At 38.9% G+C, this 26,311-nt stretch overlaps 1 protein-coding gene across 1 annotated transcript in view; it reads left to right on the forward strand.

The window, feature by feature from the left end:
- KIAA0825 (KIAA0825 ortholog) overlaps window positions 1–26,311 on the forward strand; it is a 247,300-nt gene that overhangs the window by 85,445 nt on the left and 135,544 nt on the right. The window contains exons 11-15 of the mRNA XM_063129596.1: window positions 922–1,104; window positions 9,683–9,796; window positions 14,868–15,007; window positions 24,409–24,597; window positions 25,952–26,185. Coding sequence (XP_062985666.1) covers window positions 922–1,104; window positions 9,683–9,796; window positions 14,868–15,007; window positions 24,409–24,597; window positions 25,952–26,185 — 860 coding nt within the window. The remainder of the gene's footprint in view (window positions 1–921; window positions 1,105–9,682; window positions 9,797–14,867; window positions 15,008–24,408; window positions 24,598–25,951; window positions 26,186–26,311) is intronic.

Raw genomic sequence — 26,311 nt, forward strand, 5'->3', positions numbered from 1 at the left:
TCTGACTATCGAGCTCAGTATTGTATGCTCTAACTGGCAGTGGCTGTCCAGGGTTTTGGACAGGAGTCTTTTCAGCTGCACGTTGAGATGCCAGGAATAGAACCTGGGACATTCTGCATGTGAAGCAAGGTGCTCTACCACCAAGACGACCTAGAAAACATATCCACAACCTATGATAAATCATTATGAAATTGCAATTTGCATATTGAAAGAATGGAAAGGAAAGGAAAAGGGAGCATGAGTTTTCCAAATGACACTGTTTATAAAAAACTTTGCCATGAATATTCAACCTAAGATGTTCCTTTTTGAAATTGAAAAGGTGTGTGCCTAAGACAGCAAAGTAAACAAATATATAATTGAAAATATATAGCTTCAGAATACATACTGTTTCACACTTGGTCTTAAACTGATATTCAGTGCTGGTTTTGAAATTAAGAGTATGAGCACATAGCATTAATTTTTGCAATTAAATGTTTAGTTTCAGTTAATAACAGTGTATATGGAACAGACAAATTAAAATATGTGTAGTTGTAATGTTTTTGTATCAATGTATTTAGAATTGGATATTACCGAAAGTTATCATCGTAGTCTAGAATTCAGCATGTGTATCTGAGTAGCAGTGGAGGTCCTCCATACTGAATTGCTTTCCCATTAATTTCTATGGAGGGAGCTGTTCTGCTTCTACAAAGTAAGGCAAAGGTAGATTATTTCCATCTCTTAAACGGGGAACTGTTAGAAGGAAAAAAACCTCTGTGTATGTTTCTGGGACACTTACAGTCCTTTTTTTCATTGAGCCTGATAATTTCAAGCAGTAGAAAAGGGGATTCTTTATTTTTATATTTAAATCCTTTTTACATTATATCAAATGATATGGATTGTATTGCATGACTGCTTTCATGGTTCTTGCTTTTTCTCTTATAGAATAGATGTTACAGCAATTCTGATGACCTGTGAAAACATTTTGTGGTCAGTGTGTTTATCTGTGCAAGAACTTTTGCACCCACATAAAGACAAAAATCCTCGTATTTATAAAATACACAGGCATTGTAATAATTTACTTACAGCAGCTATCGTTTTAACTACACCACTGGAGAATCTACATAAGTAAGTATGAATAAATATTTTAAGACTAATATACATTTACCTTTAGTACAGGTAACAATTATCCATCTTTTTGTGATGGCTGGTTCCAAGTTAGATAACCATGCACCAAAATCTGCACATTCATTTCAACTGTGGATAGGTGTGTTTTTTTTAATCTTCCTGCCATCTACCCTACACCTGCATCAGATTTGTTTGAGGTTAGAATCTAGTAAGCCCACAGCCAGTCTGTGTTCTAATGCACTAAGGAATTTGGTGGTGGTTGTGAAGCTTTTGGTAGCGAATGATTGACTCAGCTGTCTGCTTTTCATAGAGGGTTGGGCAGTCAGAGGGTCCTCTGATCTGCTCTGACCCTGAGAAGGGAAGACGCAGGCATCTGAGAGGAAAAGGATAACTGACAGAGAATAGACAGAAGTAAAATGTATGCATGGACAGTAGCTGCAGAGGTGAGGAAGGCTGAAAATCCTTAGTTGCAGGCCTGTAATAATATACAATCTAAATAAACCATGTGATTTTTAAGTTCTTTTTTTACTTGTGATTTTAAGTTTGTAACCTGTCTTGGAGCCATTGTGTTGGAAGAAACTGAAAATAAATAAATAAACAGGATGGTGAAAAGAAATTTAACATTTTGTTGCTGCACAGATACATATTTGGTACAGTTGGGGAAATTAGCCTCACTTTTACAGGATTTCCCCCCCCCAAAAAAAAATATGTACAGCCAACAATATACAGCCATGTGACTACAATTCTTCCCTAGTTTGTTTGATAATGTCATCATATTCTTCAGTATAATTTCATAAGGAAAGTATTTGAGGGCAAGTCAACACTGGAAGAAAAGTCGCACTAATTATAATTCAAAACACTATTGTAAAATTGTATTAACCCTGTATTTTAAGTGTTACAGAAGGACATTTTTTCTTCCAAGTCTTTATTCATGCAGGTACACAGCCAGTTACACAGCCTTTCCTTTGAGACTAAGCAAAACAGAACAACATCCCTGTTTGGGTTTTACATACTGTAGCCAAGGAAAATCACAACAAACTTACTATTGATCAGTCCACTGTTGTACAGATAGTACATCTTACAAGCCATAAACAAGAGCTAGTGATAGCCATCTTTGTTTCCTTAGAGAACTGAAAGCTGCTCTGCAATCAATAAACCACATCAGGAAAGTGGCATACTTAACTCACAACTATGTGTCTTGAATGCCTTCGAAATACAGAGTTTCTTTTGCTCTTCTTTCAGTTAAAAAATTCCTTTTAGCAGATTTTTGTAGATCATGTGTTTTAATATGTGAGGGAAAGAAATGTAGTATACAAAGTGCTATCTGCTATTCACTGAAAATTGGAAGCATATGTTCATTATTATATGTTGAAAAGTAGTTTGTCTAAAACAAGTACAAAATTAATTTAACTGACAACATTTATGCTAACTCAGGCCATGTATAAAATATAGTTAATAGTCTCCTGAGGTCATGATACCATTTCTCTCAAAACCAGCAATGACAAACATTGGCCAGATCTACACCAAGCAGGATATTGCACTATGAAAGTGGTATGAAAGCGGCATATAAAAGCAGTATTTATAGCAGTATTGAAGTGCACTGACAACTGTTGGGGGCCATTGACACATACCATATACCACTTTCATACCGCTATATCCTGCTTGGTGTGGCTCCTGCCTTTTATATACCGCTTTCATACCACTTTCATAGTACAATATCCTGCTTGGTGTAGATTAGACTATTGTTAGACTTGGAATTTTAGAACTATATCTCCTTTTGTATTACTGTATTGCACTTTGATCAAGATTTCCCCTAGCAATGAAGGTTAACGAGAGTATTATTTAATGGCAGAATTGAGTTGAGAAACATCTCTGCTGCCTGCTAACAGATAAAATAGTAATGACTCTTAACTAATTTTGTATAAAACTCATAAATAATTTCTTGCCCTTCCGTTTATGATTTAGGAAGAGTAAGCCAGTGTAGTTCATTAGATACCCCAGTCCACCTGAGAACAATAGTTTGAAATTTCTGGTCAACTGTGGGATTACTGGATTATTGAATTGCCTTGGGCAAGTCATTACCTCCTCTATTGAGATGATGGAATTTAGGATCATTAATAGTAGTGGTTTGATTAATATTATTTCCCCTCGTTTCCTGTGGCTCCTCCTGGAACTCTTAAGGCAACAAGGTCTCAAGCCATGTTTCATTAAACTATATTTTGAATTAATTCCTAAAGAAACTAAGAAGACACTGTAAACTGTGAAGTTGAAAAGCCATATGTTGCACGTTTATAGTCTTACAAGAATAGCCACAATTGAGATATATGAAAGTAACTTAAGCTTGAGAGTAAGAAGACCTAGCTAACCTCTAACAGGAAGCTGCAATCTTTGTATGGAATTGCATAAGCACATTTCAAACCTTGCATGTAGCGGTGGCAAAAGACAGATGTGCCCCAGGAAAAAAACCTGAAAATTAATTACTTATGCACTATTCACTAAATATTTTTGTGCCAGCCAATAGAAATTTTCAATAATTCATTTGCATGCATATCTGTATCACAAACTGCATCTTTCCATTCTGGAAAAAATAAGAAATACAGGTATATATCCAAGTAATGATTATATTGCTGCTCAGAATGCCAGTCTTGGTCTTGCATTGTATAGAATAGAAAAGAAAGAAACTCTATGTGATTGTACTAGAAAAGTTGAATTCTCACTCCAAATCACATGCTGAATTTTTGAAAAGGGGGAGCTTTTTCACCTAGACTTTCTCACACTACAAAAAGGTTCTCTCCAGCTTATGGAATACATTTTGTATCACCGAAAACCTACCTTCCTTGCCCAAAATGTTCAACATTTGATGTTCTGCGAAGTCCTGAATTGAAGCCTGCAGGTTCACTATTTCTACACCTTCTAAGGAACTTAAGTATGCTAAAGCCTCATTGTGGTCAACAGTATCAACAGTATTTCCTGGGCAGGGCAAGGAGAAATAGGCTGCAATATCCGTAAACCCTGGATCTATTTTCATTCTTTCAGAGTTTTTAATCCTACTATGGAAAGCTTCTCATTAAATTATTACAGGTTGGACCTGCAGCAAAATGTTAAAGTATGGAGTGTTCCTATTCAGGGTGCTTTGCAGTCTGCTAACTGTGGCCTCTTCTAGAATACCCTTTGCCATTCCCCCTCCCCTTCTGGTTTTCCATTTCTTAATTCTCAAACAGACATGCATGATCCTCAGTCCTCACTTGGCTGATTTGTAGAGGGTAGGTTAGTTGCCCCCTTAAGTTGTATTTCTAAAGATTTGTTGTAGATCTTCAGACCTTGCATTTTTTCTTGTTTCTCAGTTGTCCCATTTTGACTACAGTCGTATCGACACTCAGAAGCTAAGTTTGTTATTAGAAGGAATTATGCTATTCATATTTGTTTGTCACTTGATGATTGACAAACTGTGATTACTTTCATATGTGAATGAACCATCCAAGATTAAGTACCTCAAACTGAAGATATACTGAATACCTCCCCTTTCACCGGACCATTTGTCCCCTGTGGAAAGTCAGGGGGGATATTTTGGGAAATTGGGAAGTCTTATCTTAAATATGATGTGACAAAGGGTTTCTTGTGGTTCCCCCTTTCATTTACTTCAAAAAAATAAAATAAAAAATAATAGTTGCCACTTGAAGTACTGACAAGGCTGCCTGCAATGTTATGGCTGCGTTCTTGTGAACAGAGTGCCCATGTGAGTGACACTACAGCAAGGCACTTTAAAAAAAAGAAAAGAAAGTAAAACCTTAGGCACAAGGAGTCCTGTGCTGGTGCTTTAGCACAGGGAACTCCCCATTGCAGAGGAAAAGTCCAACAGTCATAATTTATCCCAGCCTGTCGCTATGCTGAACTGACCACAGACAAAAATACATGATCCACAGCAAACGCAAATTCAAGTCTATGTAAAGCTTCACAGTACTTTTCATGGCATAGTCCTTAGTAACCCAAAATCCAAATAGAAGAGAGTCCATGTGCAGAGTGCTTTCAAAGTCCCAAACGGTGATGGATCCAAACAGGGAGGGATTTTGAGCCATGAGTCAAAAGATGGTCCTCGCAAAGGCTCCTCGCTTTTGCTCCAGCTTATAAAGGGAGGTGTAGGCCTGTTCAAAACAACAGACGGGCTGTGGCCCATAAGTCATTCCCATGTCCAAAAAGGGTGGAACTGCTCAGCCCACCAAGCTGATGCTACAAACTGAGTGACTCAATCAACATGCCCCCCCCTTTCTAAAATTCTCAAGTTCCCAGGGAAACCATGTAACTTCAAGGTCGTGACAGGGAGTGAGAACTCTGACAAATATAAGTTTGCACAGGTTCTGACATTCCAAACTAGTTCTAATTAAATCTAACTACAACCTGCAAGGCTTCCTGGCCTTGCTGAGGCTTATACCTGACAAAGTATGATAAATGTGATTTCCCAAGCTGCAGTACCTTCTACTACTTTAGAAGTGTACAGCATCATTTCCACCTGTAGGCTGGACCTCAGCTGCTAGTCATCAAGTACTGGGTAATCAAGTGATGAAAAGTCAAGTAATGTACATGCAAGGGGGGATCTACACTATTGCTTTTAAAGCGCTTTAAAGCACTTTGAAAACGTTTTGAAAACTGTATATGCAGTGTGTCCTGGGCTCCAACAGTTGTCAAAACTGTTATAAAGCGCTTTAAAGCGCTTTAAAGCTGTAGTGTAGATCCCCCCATGTGTGTGAAGTAGCTTTCATGGGTTTGAGAGAGTAAGGAAACAATAAAAGTCATTCCCTTCTTATTTCCTTTGTCTCTAATTCTGTAGCTGCTCCATAGCTTCCTTGTTTGGTATTCTATTTAATAAATTAACAACTTCCATTCTTTAATTTACCTGTGCCTGTATCCTCTTGCCATTTTCTCCTAAGGTGAATACATCTGTTCCCTCTGCTAGCTCATTTACATCCACATAAAAATCACCCTTGTATTTTCTGATTCTTGGCTTTGTCTCCAGAACGCAAAGTGGAGATAGAGCCAACACTGCTGATGTTTACACATGGTGTGAATGATGTTAATTACTTGAGACTCCAGTCTGCAAGTGTCATGGTGGTATTACCTGCAGTTGGGATCAACCTTGACATTATCAAAGTTTCTCACATTACTGAAAATACAAGTTGACTGTCAATAAATGATTATGACTGAAGTCCATAACCATTCAAATGAGTGGAAAATCTGCTGTCAGTTTCAGTGGGAACCTATGTTTCTTGTTCAGTGTTTTGCCAGTCTATGGCCTGTTGCATTCCATTAATCAATAAAAGATTCCCATTTTTACAAAGAAGTTCACAGAACACCAAGTTGTCCTGATTCATTTTAATGTTGTTCCCCATCACCTTTGCAAACATTCAATTTAAAGGATTTTTTTACTGATTTCAATTTTTTTGCTCTCTATATAGTCTAACTGTTGTCATCTGATTTCCTACAAGATCAGCATGTCTTGTTCTTTCAACAAAACAAGTCCAATAAGCAGAACATTGGTGAATAAGGCAAAATTCACCCATTCTTCTTAGCACTGGGGTCCAGTCGTTCATCATCTTTTCATTATCCCACCACATATGCAACAGATTGCTCTTGCTAATGGGGGATGGCCCATACTTTTAATTTTCTCTCTTGTTCTCTCTTTGTTCTGTTTCCCCCCTACTAATTGTTCTGTTCTGTTAAAAATGCATATAAGTTTAGTATCTGAAAGTATTTTTGTGTTTTCAAAATGTAAACAGACTAAATTCATGCAACTCGGTATTATACCAAATTTAAGATTGCTTCCAACACCAAATTATTTAAATTCTACAAGGCAACAGTATTAGGATTCATCATTTAGGCATCTCATCATTTCACACCAATACTGAGATTTACAAGATCAATTCTCACCTTGTCATATATGACAGAAGAATAACAGAACTCTAACATGGAGTTTTGCCTTGGTATCAAATAATCTCACAGATGCTTTCCTCAGCTTTGAGACAAGAGGCAGCTGCTACAGCATATCTTACACATAAAGAGCATTTTCTAGTAGCTGTGGTTATGCATCAGTGCATAGACCAGGAAAATTAAACTGTATGGCTTGGTTCCAGTGAAACACCAGCAGAACGTTTTGTGCAGAAGGTGATTTTTTTGCCCCTTCCAGCCTCTTGAGCCCACCAAAAACCCTCTTCCAATATTCACCTCTTCAGTGCCATCCTCATCAATGGCAAACTACTTACAATTTGACCAGGAGATATTCCCCTTCCTATAAAAATGGCTATAAGTGCTGGAACCCTTGCAGCAGATGTTTTAGTCCTAAGCAGGATAGGATCTCCTCACTTGAGCTGGCTGATAGACTCCGCAGGTTGTTCTAGCTATCTTCAGTACTGGCAGCAATGCAACAAGATCCATATTTCTAGCATCCTGTGCCTAAGTCACTTCTTTTTGGCCTGACAGGGAATGGAGGAGTTAAGGAAACATCAGTACCAGTGGCCTTTGATCCCACTATACCTTATCTTCAGGGTCAAGCAGACTGGAAAGCAAACACACTGAAATGGGCAAGCAAACCTACACATTAAAGTGGACAGGGCTATGTTCCTGGGCATGGCCCAGAGAAAACACAGACTTTGCCACCCAAAAAGAGCTACTCAAATTGGATCTGGAGACAGTGCAGCATTAACACTCTTTTTCACTCCTATCAATACTTGAGGAGCCCCTGAGGTCAGAGGCCTTGTTGAATGTAGATAGATTTATTAGGAATAGTTTTGGAATGGCTATGCAAGCAGGTCTCTGTCAGAAGTTCCCACTGGAGTAGCTCTCTCACTCCCTGTTGCAGCCTTGAAGCTCTAAAGATTCTCTGGAAACCTGGGAGTATTGTGGAAAAGTGGGGACCCACTTATTGAAGGAGTAACTCAGATGGTAGCGTTACCTTAGTGGGTTGTGCACTCCCACCCTGTTGGCACGGCTTACAGGTCAGAACAGCTGTCTGTCAAGTGGCTTCGAATAGGCTTATAAGAGGGGGGGGGGGCAAAGCTGAAGAGCTTTTGCTAGGTTTCATCTCTGGACACAAGGCCTGAAATCCCTCCTGCTTGGATCGACCTCCACTTGGGACTTTGAAAGCATTCTACACAGATGCTCTGCTGTTTGGACTTTGGAAATCTAAGGACTGTGCCATGAAAAGCACTGTGAGGTTTTTCATAGACTTGAACTTGTATTTGCTGTGGATTGTGTGTATGTAGCCTGACTCAGGTGGCAGAGAGCTCCTCCGGAGCTAACGTTATGTGCAGGAGAGTTCTTGTGCCTGAGATACTCCCTTGCCTGTGATCATGCCTACCAGGTCAGCTCAGCGTTCGGCAGGCTGGGATTTACTGGTGTGTGATTTTTCTCTCTGCCAGACTCAGGTGGCAGGGAGTAACCAGTGTTAAGAAGAAAGCAAGGCGTTCCTGTTCCTGGGATTTTACCTTCTCCACAATCTTGTTTAGGCTTTCACCATGTTTCCTGAGTTTCCATGTGTGGCCGCATTTGGAGAAGCTCCCTGAAGATGGTTTGTTAACCCTTTCAAGAATTTCCCAAACACACCCTTTGCGATTGCCTGAAGCATGGAGCCTAAAGCATTCTGACCATCATTCAGCTTTAAGTGTGTTTTTGGAGTGTGTAACCCTTAAGCCTGTTACCGTGAGATTTCCTCAATAAAAAGAAGTCTCACTGATGAGAGTGTCTCGTGTCAGTTTGCCAGCATATGTGAATGCCAGAGGGAATGGGCATGTACACAACACCTCTTGAGTTCAGAGGCAGTATGTTAGTGAATACCACTTACAGGAGAGGGTTGTTGCCTTTCATGTGCAGGAGAGGACTATTGCCATATCCTGGAAGCAACTGATTCACCACTATTCGAGACAGGATAAGGAACTAGGTGGACCTTTGGTTTCATCCAGCAAGGTTCTCCATATGTTCTTATGACTGGCTTTGTAATTTGCCTTAAATGTATTGGGAGTATCCAGTTGTGGTGTAGTAGTTAGATCATTGGACTGGGACTCAGGAAATCTGAGTTGTAGTCCCCACTCACCCATAAAGCTCACTGGGTGACTTTGGGCCAGTCACTGACTCTTAGCCTAACCTTCTTCACAGGTTTGTTGTGACAGTAAAAATGGAGAGGTTCCTTGCAAGAGGAAAAAAGGTGGGATATAAATGTAAAGAATAATTAATTAATATGTAGACAATACTTTAATTCTAAGCGAAAAAAATTTTTTATAACAAACTTTGGTTTGGAGCATGAGAACTACAGATGGAGTTCCTTCTTGTTTCCTGCTACATCCTTCCTGCTATAGACCTTGGCAGCCTCACAAAACCATTCTTGTGGGTTCAGGAACACCATAATATTGTGTGATATGGCACAGAGGGTTGCAGTGGAGGTGAATTGGAATTGGAGAGTGCCTTTGTGAAACTGAAGTAACTTCCACTCCTATAAATAGCTGTTTTAATCCAAGCTAATTCATAATTTTCTGTCCAGTGACTGTTGTTAAAGAAATATAATGTTTTACTCTTAACTACTTGTATTTTTCAGAACATTTCAGGTTAGTTGTGGTGATCCCTTGCCTTCAGGTTTTTTGGAACCTACTTTTTACCAACCATTACACTGGTTATCTGGCATAGCAGAATTTTCCCCTTCTTTACTGAAGTGAGTATCCTTATGTCATAATATAGATAAGACATTAAATAGAATATATTCCTGTGATCACTATTGATGTTTTTGCTGATGATAAATAGTAATAAATATGCTAAAACTAGTTTGAAGACATTTTATAATTAATATTCCTTGTGGAGCCACTGCAGGCTTAATGCAGTTTATGGCTCAGGAATGGGGTACATTCCTCATCCAGACCTTCCCCATTGTAATACAAATTTCTTCTATAATTCATCAGACTGGGCACTGTCCATAACCATGGTTAACAAAAACCAAGATTGGAAACTAGGGTTTTAAGCTAGTTCACAAACTCATTTTTTAGTAATAAGGTTTAAGACTGGTGGTAGGAATTTAGACCAAATGGGGGAGAGATTGTGATCACATAACCCTGAGTCCTTTCGCCCATGGCTAAGGCATGTTATATTTGCACCAGCTTCTAAGAGAACAATCCTGTAATATAACAAACATATTATATTTGCATGTTACAATTCTCTAAGAGAACATGCATGTTATAGAGGTAATGTAACAGGTATTGTATTTGCAGCAGCCTCTAAATTATTCAAAACTGTCTTTAGCTTGATAGTATATCTATGGGTAGTGTCAATGTTTGGGTAGTTTTTTTGTAAATATTTATTTTAGCATTGATTCTCGATTATGGGCATGATATCTTGTTTTCATAAAGTGTAAAGTTCTTGACAATAATATAACTCAATCCAAGTTTATATTTTATAGTTTAGAGAAACTTTACTTTTACTGTTTGCTCTTATTTTGTATTTTTAGAACATTGCATGTGTAGAAGCAAACACATAATTTTCTTGCTGTTTCAGTAAGTGTAATGACAATTTACATATGAGACATATGTTATCAGCTGTACTGTCATTCCTTTGCTAACTTTGGACCAAAAGTCCTCCCACGCTCATTTTTTAGAGCCTATTTATTCTCCCTCCAGCATTTTCTACTCCCCACAAATACCATAACTTCTGGTATTTGTAACTGAGTGCTATAATTGTTCATACTTATTTCAAACAAAATAAAGTAAATGTTTTGCTTCTATATTAAATTCCTGTGGCTCTGATTTCAAGATTACTTTTTTATACCATGTGATATCCCAGTACAGTCAAAAAATAAGAGAAGAAGAAATCTCAAAAGTGCACAGTTTGAAGCAGTTTATTAAGGCCCAGTGTGGAGTCATATGATTTGTCTTAAGAGCACCTATAAAATAAATATACAATTCACTGTCAGTGTAAAACCAATTATAAAACAAAGCGAAACTTATATTTAAAACACTGCAATGAGATAAAACTCAACATAAAAAATTATGTGGCAAAGCCTGTAAAGTGGGACTAATTAAACAATATTTGTTTTGGTATGAGAAAAATGTCAATTCATAACAAAAAAGTAATATCTTTCTTTAAATATACTTAATCTTCCATATATTTATTTGTAAGAAATTATTATTATTATTATTATTATTATTATTATTATTATTATTATTATTATTTACTACTTAATATAATAACATCTCTAAGCGGTTCACATATAATTATTAAAACTAATTTTACATACACTATTAAAAAACAATTTCAACTACAGTAGTAATACAACAGCACCATGTACATTGATGGTGCTATATAAATAAATAATAATAATAAATCACATTTAAATGCACTGTTAATAAGAATTTCATCACCAGTAACAATACAGAACACAAAAAGATTTAAAGAAAAATAGAGGTGAGTATTATCAGCATGTTGGTGACATATTGCCCCAAGTCTCCTAATGACTGCTCCCAGTGGCTTCATTATATATATGAGCCAGTGTAGTGTAGTGGACAAGAGCCAGTGTGGTGTAGTGGCTAAAGTGTTGGACTGGGAATCGGGAGATCCAGGTTCTAGTCCCCAGTTGGCCATGGAAACCCACTGGGTAACTTTGGCCCAGTCACAGACTCTCAGCTCAACCTACCTCACAAGGTTGTTGTTGTGAGGATAAAATGAGGAGGAGGAAGATTATGTACGCCACTTTGGGTTCCTTGGAGAAAAAAGGCAGGATATAAGTGCAATAAATAAATAAATGAAATAATAAATAACACCAGGGACAAGATAGTGCCCTGTGGCACTGAACAGTTCAACTGCCAAGGGACCAAGGTACAGCCACCCAATATTATTCTCTAGAACCAATGCTACAAGTAAGAACCAAACCACTGTAGAATGGTGCCTCAAACTTCCAACTCATGGAGGTGGTCCACGAGGATGCTGTGGTATCAAAGGCCGCTGAGATATCAAGAAGAAGTAACAGGATCACACTCCCCCTCTCTCAAAGAAGGTTATCCATCAGCATGAGGGAGTCTGATTCATACAACGCAAATTGGCCCTGTATTTATTTATATAATCCCCACACATCTGTCCTCCAAGGAGTATATGGCTTCACACACACACCATTTTATCCATACAGCTATCCTGTGAGACATGTTAAACTGAGAGTTATTGTGCCATGGTCACTCAGAAACTTCATGGCTGAGTGAGGATTTGTACTTGGGTCTTCCTAATCCTACTCTGACACTCTAACCATTACATTGACTCTCATTGGCAACTGTTGCATCCAGATAATATAACCAAATAAATATAAAATTTTTATTTATTAAAATTTTTATTTATTAGCATTTATTAGGCATTTAACAGCATGTGCTGAGTTTTTTAACTGACCCCAGAATACTTGTTTTTAAATAGATATTGACTGTTTTTGTTTGTATTTTATGCTTTTTATGGTTTTAAATTTTGTATATTTCTTTTTAATGTTCACTGTTTTTAATTTTTGTAAACCGCCCAGAGAGCTTCGGCTATGGGGTGGTATATAAATGTAAATAATAATAATAATAATAATAATAATAATAATAATAATGACATAGAACAGAGGTTTGGACTGTCTAATAGGTAGCCTTTATATTCAATTGATATTGTTATATTTCTGATGTGCAATACAGAGTGATACACTTTTGGTGTTCCATGTTTCAGCATAAGATAAGCTCAATGGCCAGAAATAATAGTTTAGTTCAGGGATAGGCAACCTGGTGCTCTTCAACTCCTTTTGGACTACAACTCCTATCAGACTCATCCTGTCTGACCAATGGTCAGGGCTTATGGGAGTTGTAGTGTAAAATATCTGGAGGGCACCAGGTTGCCTACCTCAGGTTTAGATTGACACAGAAGTTTCTTTTCAGGAATTAATGGGAGCACCAAAATAAGGCCAAAAGGACTTACTTAAAAATTCTAGTCAAAACACGACATATTTTTCTTTCTCTGTGAGAAGAAATTGAGCAAGGACACAGGGCAGTATCCAATGTGACATTATCGCTAGCATAAATTACATTGCACTAGCATAAATGAGCTCTAGCACAACAGTAAGAGTGCTTGCTGGTGTGACAGGTTTTGGCACTGTTGGTGAGACGGGTGAATTATTCCCACTCTATTCTACTAGCTTGTTTCCCTTACCTAAACAGTGACTTATCTGACAAACAGAGAAAACTGTAGCTGTATGGACAGACCACACTGCACAACGGATTTATAAATCCCTGCTAAGTGTTCTGAGCTTCAAGACAGATAATACAAAGTGGTACCAGAAAATATATATTTATTTTTCAAATGCTATTAGAGAATAACAAAATGTTGCAATGATGAAACAAGCAAGACACATCCAACATATCCAATACAATTAGGATGATTAAAAAAAAAATAGCTAGAGTTCTGGCCTCAATACACATTGGGTTGTGTGTGTATTGAGGCAGTTAAACTCACAACAAATTCACTTCTGTATAACTCAACACTTTATCTTTATTAAAACAAACATAAACACTAAACAACTAATAAATACAGGATCAATACTTTGTAGTAGAAGAATAAGGAATGGATGAGCTGGATGAATGCAATGGATGGATGAGATGGAAAAACAATGAAAGTCCAGACCTTCAGGCTGCAATCCAGAGTGGTAGCACAGAACCAAGCCTGTTTCTTCCAAACTGAGGAAGAGTTGGTGCAAACCATTAGAAATGCTTTCTAGAGACAACTAATCAATGCTTGACAATAATGCCTGATCAGATTCAACTAACTTCAAGCCTAACATATTCAAATTGGGAAAGCTAAAACAGTTACAAACACAGACCCTAGAAGAGAATGTAATAAACAATATACACCCAGTTGGAGCAGAAAAGCTAGCATGTTATTAGTAAAATGAAAGTTATATTTCTCTTCACCAACAAAACAATAAGTGTGGTTGGTAGAGCTTAGGTAATCATGTTTGGTCAGCTGCTTATTTTCTTAGGATCTCTCTTCTCAACCTTGTCAACATCTTACTATTTAGAACATGCTATTAATATTAGCTCTAGTTTCTTATTTTAAGAAAACTTCTATATAGTTTGAGTTAAACAGGAGCTTCAGACCAAATAGAATCTTCATGACTATTCTCCATGGTGCTGTCTCCTCAGTGTTCTAATGCTCTGAACACATTTGCTAATATTGCATAGTAATTACTGCTTAACACAACTCTCTGGTACAGTTTCTAGGACTGACCCTCAGCTAGAATAGATCTTTCCAGGCCAGCCTCAGTATATGTATCTGTTAATACAACTAAATATATTTTTATAATTCTTCCTTAATTATAGTGTGACTTCACTTCATAGACTTGATTTCAAATATTTTATAACATCATTCTAAACAATTAAATACAACACTGAACTGAAATATAATGCCTCAGATTTATTCAGGCATTAAAAAATAATTTTTGCCTCATGAAACAAGAGCATACATGGTCCCAATGAAAGAGATAAGTGAGGTTACTTTGTATCAGTTATAAAACTGGCAGTCTACCAAATGTTAATTTGCTTTTAGCTAGTTGAGATTAAATGTAATTCCTTCCCTGAGCAGCCTTAAAGTAAGCAACCATGAAAGCATTTTCAGAGTAATCTGGGAGGAATTGACATTTAAAGGAGTTAGCATTACATCTGCACTTTAAGGCTATTAATTTCATAGATAAATTAACTACATTATTCTGTCTTTATCTTACATTTTGAAAGGGCTCCATCAGCCAGAGAAATGGCTGCTCAGGGTCAACTGAAACTGCTCTTATCCCAACCTTATTGTAATTGGAACTTGCTTTTGGAAACATTGCTACACCACGATGGTCTCTTAGTGAAAATTTTACTGAGAAGTTCCAGTAAGTATTGATGCTATCTTTTTTCTTTTCTTTTCTTAATAATCTAAGTGCAGAAATAAAAGTACATTATTCAGGATTGCCACACTTTCCCTTGCTTGAATATTAACAGAAGTATTGTGGACACAATGTCACACAATTAGCATTAGGATAACTATTCTATTAAAGTTGCACTCCAGTTTTGTGGTGATTGTTCATTTTGTGGATAATGTATTGGTAAAGTAGATTGATATAATTGCTTTTAAGAAGGATTTAAAAAGTCACCGAGAGCACAACCCTGTGTATGTTTAGACAGAAAAATGTCTATATGTATAGGATTGTGCCTTAATTTGATATAATATTGCTTTTAATAGCATAATCTTAATCTGATTCAAGAATATTAAAATCAGATGTATTTCAACTCTGATGAACATGTCGAAAGGTTTTATAAGGATTAATTCAGATCTACTACCAAGTCATATTTCGTCTTATGTCTGAACTTACAGCAGTTTACACACTGTCAGCACTGCAATGGGCCTTGTCGTTTATAGCTAAGATTTGATTAGAAATAGCCTAGAAGGATTTAGACCTATTCAGCTTCTGAAATGTTGGAATCTGTGTGTGCTTATCTCTGCCAGTCCTCTCAGAGCAGAGCCCCGGGGGAGTCACTCTACTCCCTGTCCAGCTGCTGGCTCCACCTTGGCACGTAAGCTCTCTGTGAGAACCTGACAGAGGTGGGGTGGGTTTGCAGAAGGGTTGCCTGGGTTGAGGTGTCAACACCAGAGGGCTGAGCAGTGACACGCTATTTGAACAGGGGCCTTGTTGAAAGGTCAAAAGCCCTTGTCTGTCAAGGGGTCCAGTCTTAAAATCATATTCTCTCATTTTAAGCTGCTGCAAAGGCAAGGAGCCTTTGCTAGGAACATCTCGTCTTCACTGCTTTAAATCCTCTGCGTTTGGATCCACCATTGTCTGAGCCTCTGGAGGTACTCAGCACGTGGACTGTGTTTCGAATTTTAACTTTGGATTGTTAAGGACTTTGCAGAGTGCTTTTCATAGACTTTGAACTCTTGTTTGCTGTGGATTGTCTGTCTTTTGTATCGTTAGCCTAGAGTGCCATCAGTCTGGGTTTGATCTTGACTCTTGGACTTTTCTCTGTCTGGAGTCACGTAGCATGGATTTACCAAGGTGAAAACTGTAGCATGGGTTTACTCTTGGATTTGATAGGACTTGATAATGTAGCCTGGTCTAACTTTGAATCCAGCGAAGGATTTATTTATTTATTTATTTATTTATTTTATTTATTACATTTTTATACCGCCCAATAGCCGAAGCTCTCTGGGCAGTTCACAAAAATTAAAACCATCATAAAACAACCAACAAGTTAAAAATACAAATACAAAATACAATATAAAAAGCACAACCAGGATAAAACCACGCAGCAAAATTGATATAAGGTTAAAATACAGAGTTAAAACAGTATAATTTAAATTTAAGTTAAAATTAAGTGTTAAAATACTGAGTGAATAAAAAGGTCTTCAGCTGGCGACGAAAGGAGTACAGTGTAGGCGCCAGGTGGACCTCTCTGGGGAGCTCATTCCACAACCGGGGTGCCACAGCGGAGAAAGCCCTCCTCCTAGTAGCCACTAGGAGGAGGGCTTAGAGTTGGACAAACTCTCTTTGGGTGTGGTTCTGTTTTGGCCTTTCTAGAATCTACTTATTTGATTGCCTGGGAGGGATCATTCCAGGAATCATTCCAATTTCTTGTCTGGGGTTTGGAACCCCATATATGGATTGCCTGGGTTGGATTACACCAGAAATCCCAAAACTCTTCCCTTGTGTTCAGAGCTGTGGAGATGGCAACAAGGAAACCATGTTGATGAGGATCTCAGCCAGTGGTAGTGATCAGCTTTTGATTGTTCTCGAATTATATAAAGCCTATAGCTACTGACCATCAGCTATATGATTTTAAAAAAGTATAACCATTAAGCTTTGACTGCGGGATTTCCTACAAAGAACTATGATTGACTTGGGTGTCCGGTGTCAGATTGCCAGAGCAGAGCATGTATGCTTGAAAGACCAGGAAACCTAACACAAACCACTGTTTGTGAGGGGCTGCCAAGCCAGGATATCAAACCATGATTTGGAGTTGGTTTGAAAACCATCATTTGTGCTAAATATGGTTTGCTGATTTGTCTTAATTCAAACACCTTTGAACTCTTGGGGGGGGGGAATTCCTAAGGAGATTAGTCTAGCTTCTTTGTTTAGTTTTTGGTGGGCTATTAAAACATTTTATTCTCGCTGTTTTTAAAATTGCTTTTCTTTTTCTTCTAATGTTATTATGTGTGTTGTTTTAAATTTTTAAATTTTAAGTTGCCTCGGGGGCCCTATTTTTGGTTGAAAGGCAACTCAAATATAGTTTATAAATGCCATAGTTTGGTTTGCTGCACCATGCAGTCAGGAGTGAATTTATGAAGCTGAGTGCTGAACAGATGGGAAATGAAAGCAGCTGGGGAAAGGAATCATATTGCAAGTGGACAAACTCACCTGTGCCAGGCTCGGGAGGGGGCACTCACCTTGTCGCTGCTGTCATCTGCCCCACTTGCTGGGCTGCACAAGCCTCTTCTGAAGTTTGGCTTGGCCCAGTAAGCACTCAGCAGCCATCCGTCCGTGCGTCATAATCACACACCTCCGCCTTCCCCACGACAATGGTGGCTGCCATTGATGCGACAGGGGGAGGTGCACAGTTTCCAAAGCCCCCATAAATTGTGCATTCCCCCGCCCTGCACTCACAAATTGGAGCTTGGGGAGGAGGGAAAGGGTGTGTGCCAGTGGGCAAGGAGGGGATGGGATGGCTTGCACCATATCCCCTCCATCCCCCAGTGTCCTTCCCCGAAGCCCATCTAGTTAAATGGTGGCGTGCCTCTCACTCTGCTTTGGATACTCATGTGTCTCAGAGTTCAAAGGCTTATGCATATCAAGGGAGGGTCCAATAGGACTGTGCCCTTAAACTCTAGTTTACCTGTTGTATATCGGGAAGCTCACACCATGGTATGGCTTCTTAGTTGTGGGTAGCATGAGCCTAAACCTCCTGTGAGGTGGTTGTTGTTGTTTTGTACTATTGGTAATCAAAAGTCTGGCTTGATATTATTCGTAATACAGGTTGTTACAACAAAACTAATTTGGCCAATGGAGTAGTGGCTAAAATGAAATCTTTTGTATATTAGATAGAAATTAACATTTTATTATACTAATACTATTTGAAACATAATTAATATGTTTGCAATTTACTAAAATGTTAGCAACTATTTTGCAGTTCTGTTGAACTGCATTATGTTCCTAATGTCATTTCAGAGTAGTCTAACACTTGTCAGAAGAGCACCACCACCACCACTCAACTAATGTCATGTTTCTTATTGAATGTCGCAAAGTACTAATTTACCTATTCAAATGCATGTCATCTTTTACAAAGACTGACAAATGTCTGATGAAGATCATATTCTTACCCTGCTATTATCCTGTATTAAATCTTACTAGATTGTTCAGTTATCACCAGGATGAAGTGACCAAGTTCATTAATCTATTGACTGACCATTCCCTTTATGTTCATTAAGATGTATCCTGCTTAGAAAAGTTGAGCTGTAAGCAAATATTTCTCTAGCACTAAGTGTGGAGTTGATGTTAGAATTTATTTATGTAAAAATATTTGCTACTGTATAAGAACATAAAACAAAAACTGACCAAGCCACAGTGACACATGCCTTGGTTACATCCAAGTTAGATTACTGTAATATGCTTTAAATGAGGCTGCCCTTGAAGATGATTCAGAAACTTCAACTTGTTGGGAATGTAGTAGGACCTAGATATTCAGATCATAATATTCCTGTTCTGCATCATTTTCATTGGCTGCCTGTTAGTTTCCGAGTGCAATTCAAGGTGCTGGTTTTGGCCTTTAAAATCCTAACTGGTTTGGGACCATATTATCTGAAGTACACTGACAACTGTGTGAGCTGCCCAAGCATTAAGATCAGCATCAGAGCTGTGGAGGCTGGTGACCAGTTTGACTGGTGGGCAGAGATCACAAGAGGCGTAGCAATGTTTGCATTCCCAGCAGCAGCAGCTCAGACTCCAGAAAAAGATAAGTGAGGCACAAAACATGGGGTGGGGAAATCGCACAGCCATATAGAAATATTCCTTTGTACTCACATTCTCCTTTTCCAACAATAATTTCCATTCCACAGAGAACCAAGTGACTCTTAAGATGATGAGTAGGAAGGGAGAATCCATACAGCCATAATAACAAAGATATTAAAATGACACATGATATTTTTAGATAGGGTGACCATATTTTGAAAACCAAAAAGGAGGACATCATGGCTGACCCTCGAGGAGGCGTGTCCACCCTAACACACCCAGCCCCCAAGGAGGCGTGCCCATCTCTAAGGGCCTGTGGCCTTGGTTACACGTCTGATTTATTGATTTGTAAACCAGAATCTAAAAGACAATAAAGTAAGATATAATTGAGCATGTCTGAATCCTACAACTAAACTGTTATTGTTGTGAAATGCAGTCAGAGTTTGGAAAAAGAAGAGGCAGGACTATGACATCACCACTTCCCATGTTTATTTTACAAACATGTCTTTTGAAAACAAAAGTGTGTTATATCACCATCAAAGAACTCAAATGCTGAGATTTCATCAGGCATTGTGACACACTTCCAGTGACATCTTTGCAACCATACAGGCTAGAATCCTTCTTTAAACGAGAAGCTCAGATTCTCAGTTGGCTGAACTCTGTGTCCAGCAGTATCTCATTCTGCACTTCTGGCTATTACAGAAACAGGTCAAATCACCAGTCCAATTTCTAGTCCCATCGAAGCAATGGATCTTAGATAAGTGTGGACTTACCAAGTTCCCATTGATTCACTGTGTCTACTCCAGTTGGGAGTAGCAATTGGATTTATGCCATTATCTTCCTTTCAGAACAGAAACAAATAACAGAATAAGGATGTTTCTCTAATGTGCCGGAGTTTGCTACATCCCATACACTAATGAACCAAAAGCACATTGGTGGCATTTTCCTTTCCCTTCTAATATTTTTAAATAATTTAACTGCTGCCAGCACACAACATCTCTTAATTTCCCATATAACTACTGGTCCCAGGCAAAAAGAATCTGGACATATTATAATTCTTAATTTTAAAGTTCAGCTGCATTGATCACAAAAGTATCCCCATCAAGTGTATTGCTGTGTTTAACACACTGAAATAAAATCACTTTCAGAGCAATTAGCTAAACCTATCTCAAAACACATAGGTAAGTTCCTTTTAAGTGTGATTTCAAACACTTTGCTTATTTCAGATTTATTGAGATTTTCATCACCTGGTTTGCTCCCATTAATCTAACAGAAGAACAATTATATTGAAGAGGCTTCTTGCTCACTAACAACAAGACTGCCACAAGACAGTACAGTGTTAGTAAAGGGATTTTAAGCATTTTTTTCCAGAAGCAGCTTAGATTCAAGGACATTTTATATGACAACTGTATCACATCCAAGTGAAATGACCCGAAGTTATTCCCTTGTCTGAAAAGCTATGTAGGAACACTGAGTAGCTGTAAAAGATGCAGGGGCATATGCAATACATCAAAATGTTATACATTTTGATATATATATGAAAATACTGGCAGACATCATGTAAAAGTACTGGCAAGAGCTGGCTCAGGAGACAGTGCATGGCACACAGTGCTAAGATGACGTGTAAGTCCGTGGCTTGCAGGGAAGCCAGCCAGTGAGCAGCGGCTTCTCTGCCTCTCCTGGATGTCCCCGTTCTCAACAGACTTCTGGGAGGGGAGGGGTACCCACCAAGCGAGCAGCAGCTTCCCCACCTATCCCGGAAGTCTTGTGAGAAGGGAGAGTTCTGGGAACCACGTGTCTTTGTAGCGGTGTGTCCTGCTCTATCTTGAGCTGACTCAGGAGGCAGCGGGTCAAACGCTATGAAGACTCATAATCTGTGCCTTCCAGGACGGGAGGCAAAGTGCAGATTCCCCCCCCCCCAAGACACACAAGCGTTAAGAGGCATGGGGGGGGGAGTCAGAGCTGGTTGCGCATTTTCTGGGCCTCCAGAAAGTGTGTAGGTCGCCTATGCCATTAGTGTGGCTGGGAGAATATCTGCGCATGTGCAGATATGTTTTAAAATAAATTGAACATTCCCTCCAGAGCCCCCCTGAGGCCACGGAAACCCAGAGATTTCTGGGGGAAACTGGCCAGTCGGTCACCCTATTTTTTAAGAGCATTACAGAAAAGCAGCCTTTGGAACACAGGGAGCTTCTGCTATTGGGTGGTCTAAAATATAATAAATAAATAATAAATAAATAAAATAGTTCTGAAAACATTAAAAAAAATCTATGCCTTTGTATACACACAAAGCAGTCACCACAGCAGGCCTACTCAGAAGGAGCACTATACAAAATTTCTGTTTATGCATATTTCTTAAGAAGTAAGGAGGATGAGCTCCTCCTGAACTCTGGCTGCTCTGCATAGACATGTTCTTCATTGTTGAAAGGAAGATTTGCTCAGTGGCACCTTTCCTTGTCAAGTGATCTTGCCCAGTCCTACCAATTGGAATTTCCTTGACCTCGGCCTGGCACCAAGCCTCTGTATTACACACACAAAGTGCAAATATGGCACTGTGTGGAGGGATGCTACTGTTGTGATTCCAAGCCCTCCCAGTGAGATGTGAGACAATAACGAGGTCTGCAGTGCAATCCACGAAATCTTTATTCAGTAAAAAACACCTCTTCACACATGAAGGAAGTGTGAATGCTAAAAGCTATCCTCTAAGCTTAATTAGTAACAAAGCAAGACAGTTGCCTATCAACTAAATGGATACTTTCCTGCTGTGCTGGACAAGCTTTTACCAGATTCCTCCAGGGAGAATCCTCATGACATAACTTCTGTTGTGTAGCTAGTCTAGCAGACCACCTCCTTCCTCTTCTCAATTCTACCCATTTGACCCTGTGGTGGACTCTGGAATCTCTAAATTCTGACACTCCCTTTCCTTCCAACAAAGACTGAGTTATCATGGGGAGGGAGGGGGAAATGATCTTTGAGCTTGATCTTCCTGTTCGATAAGCTCTTGGGAAGCTTCCTCCCTGACTCCTAGAGAGCTTGGAGAATATCCTCTCACACTCCCTGTCTCAACTAGCATTCTTCTACTTCAAGCTCCAAGTCCAATTCAGAACCTAAGTGTCATGGCCCCTTCTGAAGGGTCTTCTTCAGAGGAGGAACTGGACCTGAGTTTGTGGACTCTCCTTTCCCTGAGAATGTTCCAGAAGCAGCATTGCAGGAGGAGACAGGACATGCAGCTGAAGAGGACGGAGGCCCTTCAGAAGTGCCCAGTGGAGGCTGCCATCCTCCTCCACCTCCTCTAGTCCCTGAAAGCATCCACCCAGCCCTTGAGAAAGACAACAAATAAACTTCAGAGAGTAAATCCGGCTGTCTAGAAAAAGCCCTAGACTGCAGGCCAGAAACTCAGCTCTCTGAACTCCGCCATTATATAGCCAGCTTAGACGGAAAGTACATTAATGAGCCACAGCTAGAGATGGGTGTGTCCAGGCTAAGGACTTGGACAAAAAGGCAGCACCTTGAACCACACAGCACTGGCAACAATAATTGTATCTGTTGCTGGTTCTGGTGACTACTTTGTGTGTCTGGAATTCCTGACCGAACTGGATTTTGTTGAATTTGACCACAGAACTTTATGGCAGACTTCGTCTAGGGCCTCTCTTTTGCTTTCACAAACTGTCTAGCAAGTGCTTATTGCTGCTTGTTTCTCCTGGCAACCTTGGGGAGCCTTTGCTGGGAGTATTCCCGGTCAGAGATAGCAGTGTGTTTTGATTGGACTTCTGATAAGATGCTGAAACACAACACTAAGACGCAACCACGGAGCCCAACCCTCATCCTGACAGTTACCCAGGGTACCCTTCCAGCCTCTCTTTGTCATGGTGCACCTATATGCTTAGCATTAGCCCTGAAGCCATGGAGCTTCCTGGGCAGGGAAATAAGGCAGGAGTCCTTGAACAGGCAAAGCCAGCTCTCTGGGTTTGCCTTAAAAAAAGTTGGTGAATCATGGCAAATGGAGGGAGGCAGGAAGGAGAGGGTAGGAAAGGAAGGGTCTGGGATTTACTGTGGGGGATCACTGCACTCCTCGCCCTATATTAGGAGCCACCTCTGCATCAGAGGAACTCTCTGGTCCACCAACATGAGTCATTAGGCTGCTGGAATCTACGGATAGAGCTTTCTCACTGGTGGCCCTTCAACTTTGGAACTCCCTTTCCAAGGAGATATGTATGGCCTCCACACTGATAGCTTAAAAAAAAGTCCTGAAAACACATTTATTCCAGTCTGCATTTGGAGCTTAAAAATAATTTGCTGCTGCTACTGTGTGTTCATGTGTATTTAATTGTAATTTATGTGTTCATATTTTTTTGTAATATTGTTAGTTGCCTTGTGAGTGCAGTGCACCCTGAAAGGCAGGATACAATAACCAACGGTTGTGCAGAAAAACATCTCTGCAAACTGTTGGTTATTTCCCTTGGTTATTTTTTGGAAATAACCAACTGTGGCGTGGTTTTTGCCTGACAGATGACACAATAGTCAACGGTAGACTATTTAAGCAACAGTTGATTAAACAGTCCACCATTGACTAACTTGTCGTCCGAACTGAGCTAACATGTCCTCTGGTAAAAATTTTGCATAGATTGCTGTTCTGATTTTATCATAAGATAACCAATCCAACTCTAATTGTGTTTTGAATACATACTAGAAAAAGTAGATTCTATTTGGGTAATTGTTTTCTAAAGTCTCTCAAATGACTGCATTGTGTGGCAAATTGTATTTCTCAATTCATTGCTAGGCTTTAAATCAGTTAAAAGTACCTTTTTCTTCAACAAGTCCAATATTATTTACACGAACCATACATAGTTTTCTGTTGGGTGGCCTTTAAATCACTCTCTTTAATTACGAACTCAGGTAAATGGGTGCTGACAGAAATGGATGCAAAATATTAAGAGACAAGAGCAAGGCATCTTGTCAGGGGAACTTCAAGGTTTGCAGAAATACAAAAATCATTTTGGGAGAAACCCCTAAGGGGGAAATGTCACCTCCCAGCCCAATAAGAATTGAGCATGCTCAGTAGATACGAAAATTTGAGTGTTACTTGAAAAAGAAAAGAAAGGAAGTGGGGAAATGGAAACAAGTATTGTGTGTTGGAGGAGAGATGGCCAGTTGGGTGGAATCCTGAACAGGTGCACTCCTGTTAGAAGGTAGGTTTACACTTCGACATTTTGTTCCTCGTGCCACTTGTACTATCTCTTATTACTGTGACAATTGAGACTTCTCCCCTCCCCCCTCCCCAATCTCTTTCTCAGAATCTGAATTGTCCAAAGGTGGAGAAAAACAAACTTGCCAAGACCTGAAAAATAGCAAAGAATCTAGCTTAACTGAAGCAATCTTTACAGTGCTGTCCTATTGTACTTTATCTCTCAAATCTCTTGGTGGAGTTCTGCAGTACTACATGGAAAAAGAACAGATGTGGGACTGCTTACACAATATAGCTGGTATGAAAAATGTTGTGAAATGTGCATTGTAAGCAATATATGTCTTGATTGTTGAGGTAGTATCTTAGGATATTGTAATTTAGCTTAAATCACTTAATATTGCAAGTGTTCTAGAGATTTAGTTTAAGAAAGTTGCTAAGGTATCCAATGCCAAACTAAGATCCTAGAAAAATTGTGGCAATGTTTTAGAATAGAGTATTTGTATTGGTAACACTAAATATTATATACTGAGCGCCCTGTTTTCAAAAGTAATTTGTTTTACCTCTTTTAAACATCATGCAAAAATTAACTTGATATGTGGTATTAGAGCAGAAGCATTACTTCTCTGGGGAAAACTGTAGATTCTGTCTTAGAAATTTCTTGGAATACTTCTGAAATTACTCTCCGTTAGTTTGATATGTGGTACACCCTCACACTTTAAGTTTGAAGTTCTTTTCAAATTGTGATATGAATTGTGTGGCTTGCCCTTAAGTGCAGGAGTTTCCTTTCACAAATAACTATCATGAGGAGGGTGGGGCACAGATAAGGACCCTGGCATGCAGTGACAGGAGAGCTTTAGCCTTCCTGCAATCCCAGTCTGGATCAGACTCAGCATGTTATTTGCATTCCCAATTAATTCCCATTGAAGGTAATGGGAGTTCCCCTTCTGTGCAAATAAGAGGTACAGAACCCTGATCCTGATTTGGACTGCAATGGGAAGCCCACATACCAACCATGTCGGGGTCCCTATCAGGATTGTTCCCCCATTCTGGCTGTGAAAGAAAAATCCTGCATTTAAGGGCTTGATTAGTGTCATGTGTAGTTTGGTCCAGTGTTTCAGTCTTGGAGGTTTAAGCCAGTTTCTTTCTTTAAAAAAACTTCAGTCAAGTTCACCAATCAAGTACCTGCCTGCAGAGAGATTCCTATAGGACATTAGAGAACCCTGTTTTCCTCTGTTTCCCTACAATGTGCACATAGGCATCATGCCAATCCATTAAGGGAACAAGTGTGATGATGATTACAATAATTCCTTTAAAAGTTTGATTACCAAAAATACACCACTTATCTTCAAATAGCATTCATTGTTAAGTAGATTATCACATAAATCAAGTCTTGGGAGCTTGTTTAAGTAAGAAGAAAAGTGTGTTGAATAATACCAACTTCTAATTAAAAAGCAAAATAATGGCAGCTGAGAAAAATAATTTAAAAAAGTTAAGTATTTGATTATATAGTGTTATTATATAAAAACCTATTTTATTTTGGGTTATTTTCATTGTACAAATCTAACACTGCAAAAGTATGGGAAATTTCCAAACTAGTTCAAGTGGCTCAAATTAGTTAATATTTAATTATAATTATTATTTTGTCTCCAAAGATTCTAGTTGTGGCGAATCAGAGCCAGAGATTATCAGATGCTTGAAACTGACTTTGATTAATTCAGTTAAGGGAATCGTGAAGCAGATAATTTCTTTGATGCATTCGTGGGAAGCAACAGAGAACTATGGAACCTATCAACACAAGCAAATCGTTCCTGAAAGTTTGCTGAAGACTGTTCCAAAGGAATGGAATTACACACCTAGAGAAATGAAGAGAAAAGAATCTGGGAAATGTAGGTGTGCTTATATAAACCTGTCAAAATAATGGTTACCTATTTAATGAGAATATATCAAAATGGAAAAATTAGAATTAAGTGGTATGATTTGATAATGAACATTATAGTCACACAATTTTTGAT

The sequence above is a fragment of the Elgaria multicarinata genome, chromosome 6 (assembly GCF_023053635.1).
Source record: "Elgaria multicarinata webbii isolate HBS135686 ecotype San Diego chromosome 6, rElgMul1.1.pri, whole genome shotgun sequence".
NCBI lineage: Eukaryota > Metazoa > Chordata > Lepidosauria > Squamata > Anguidae > Elgaria > Elgaria multicarinata.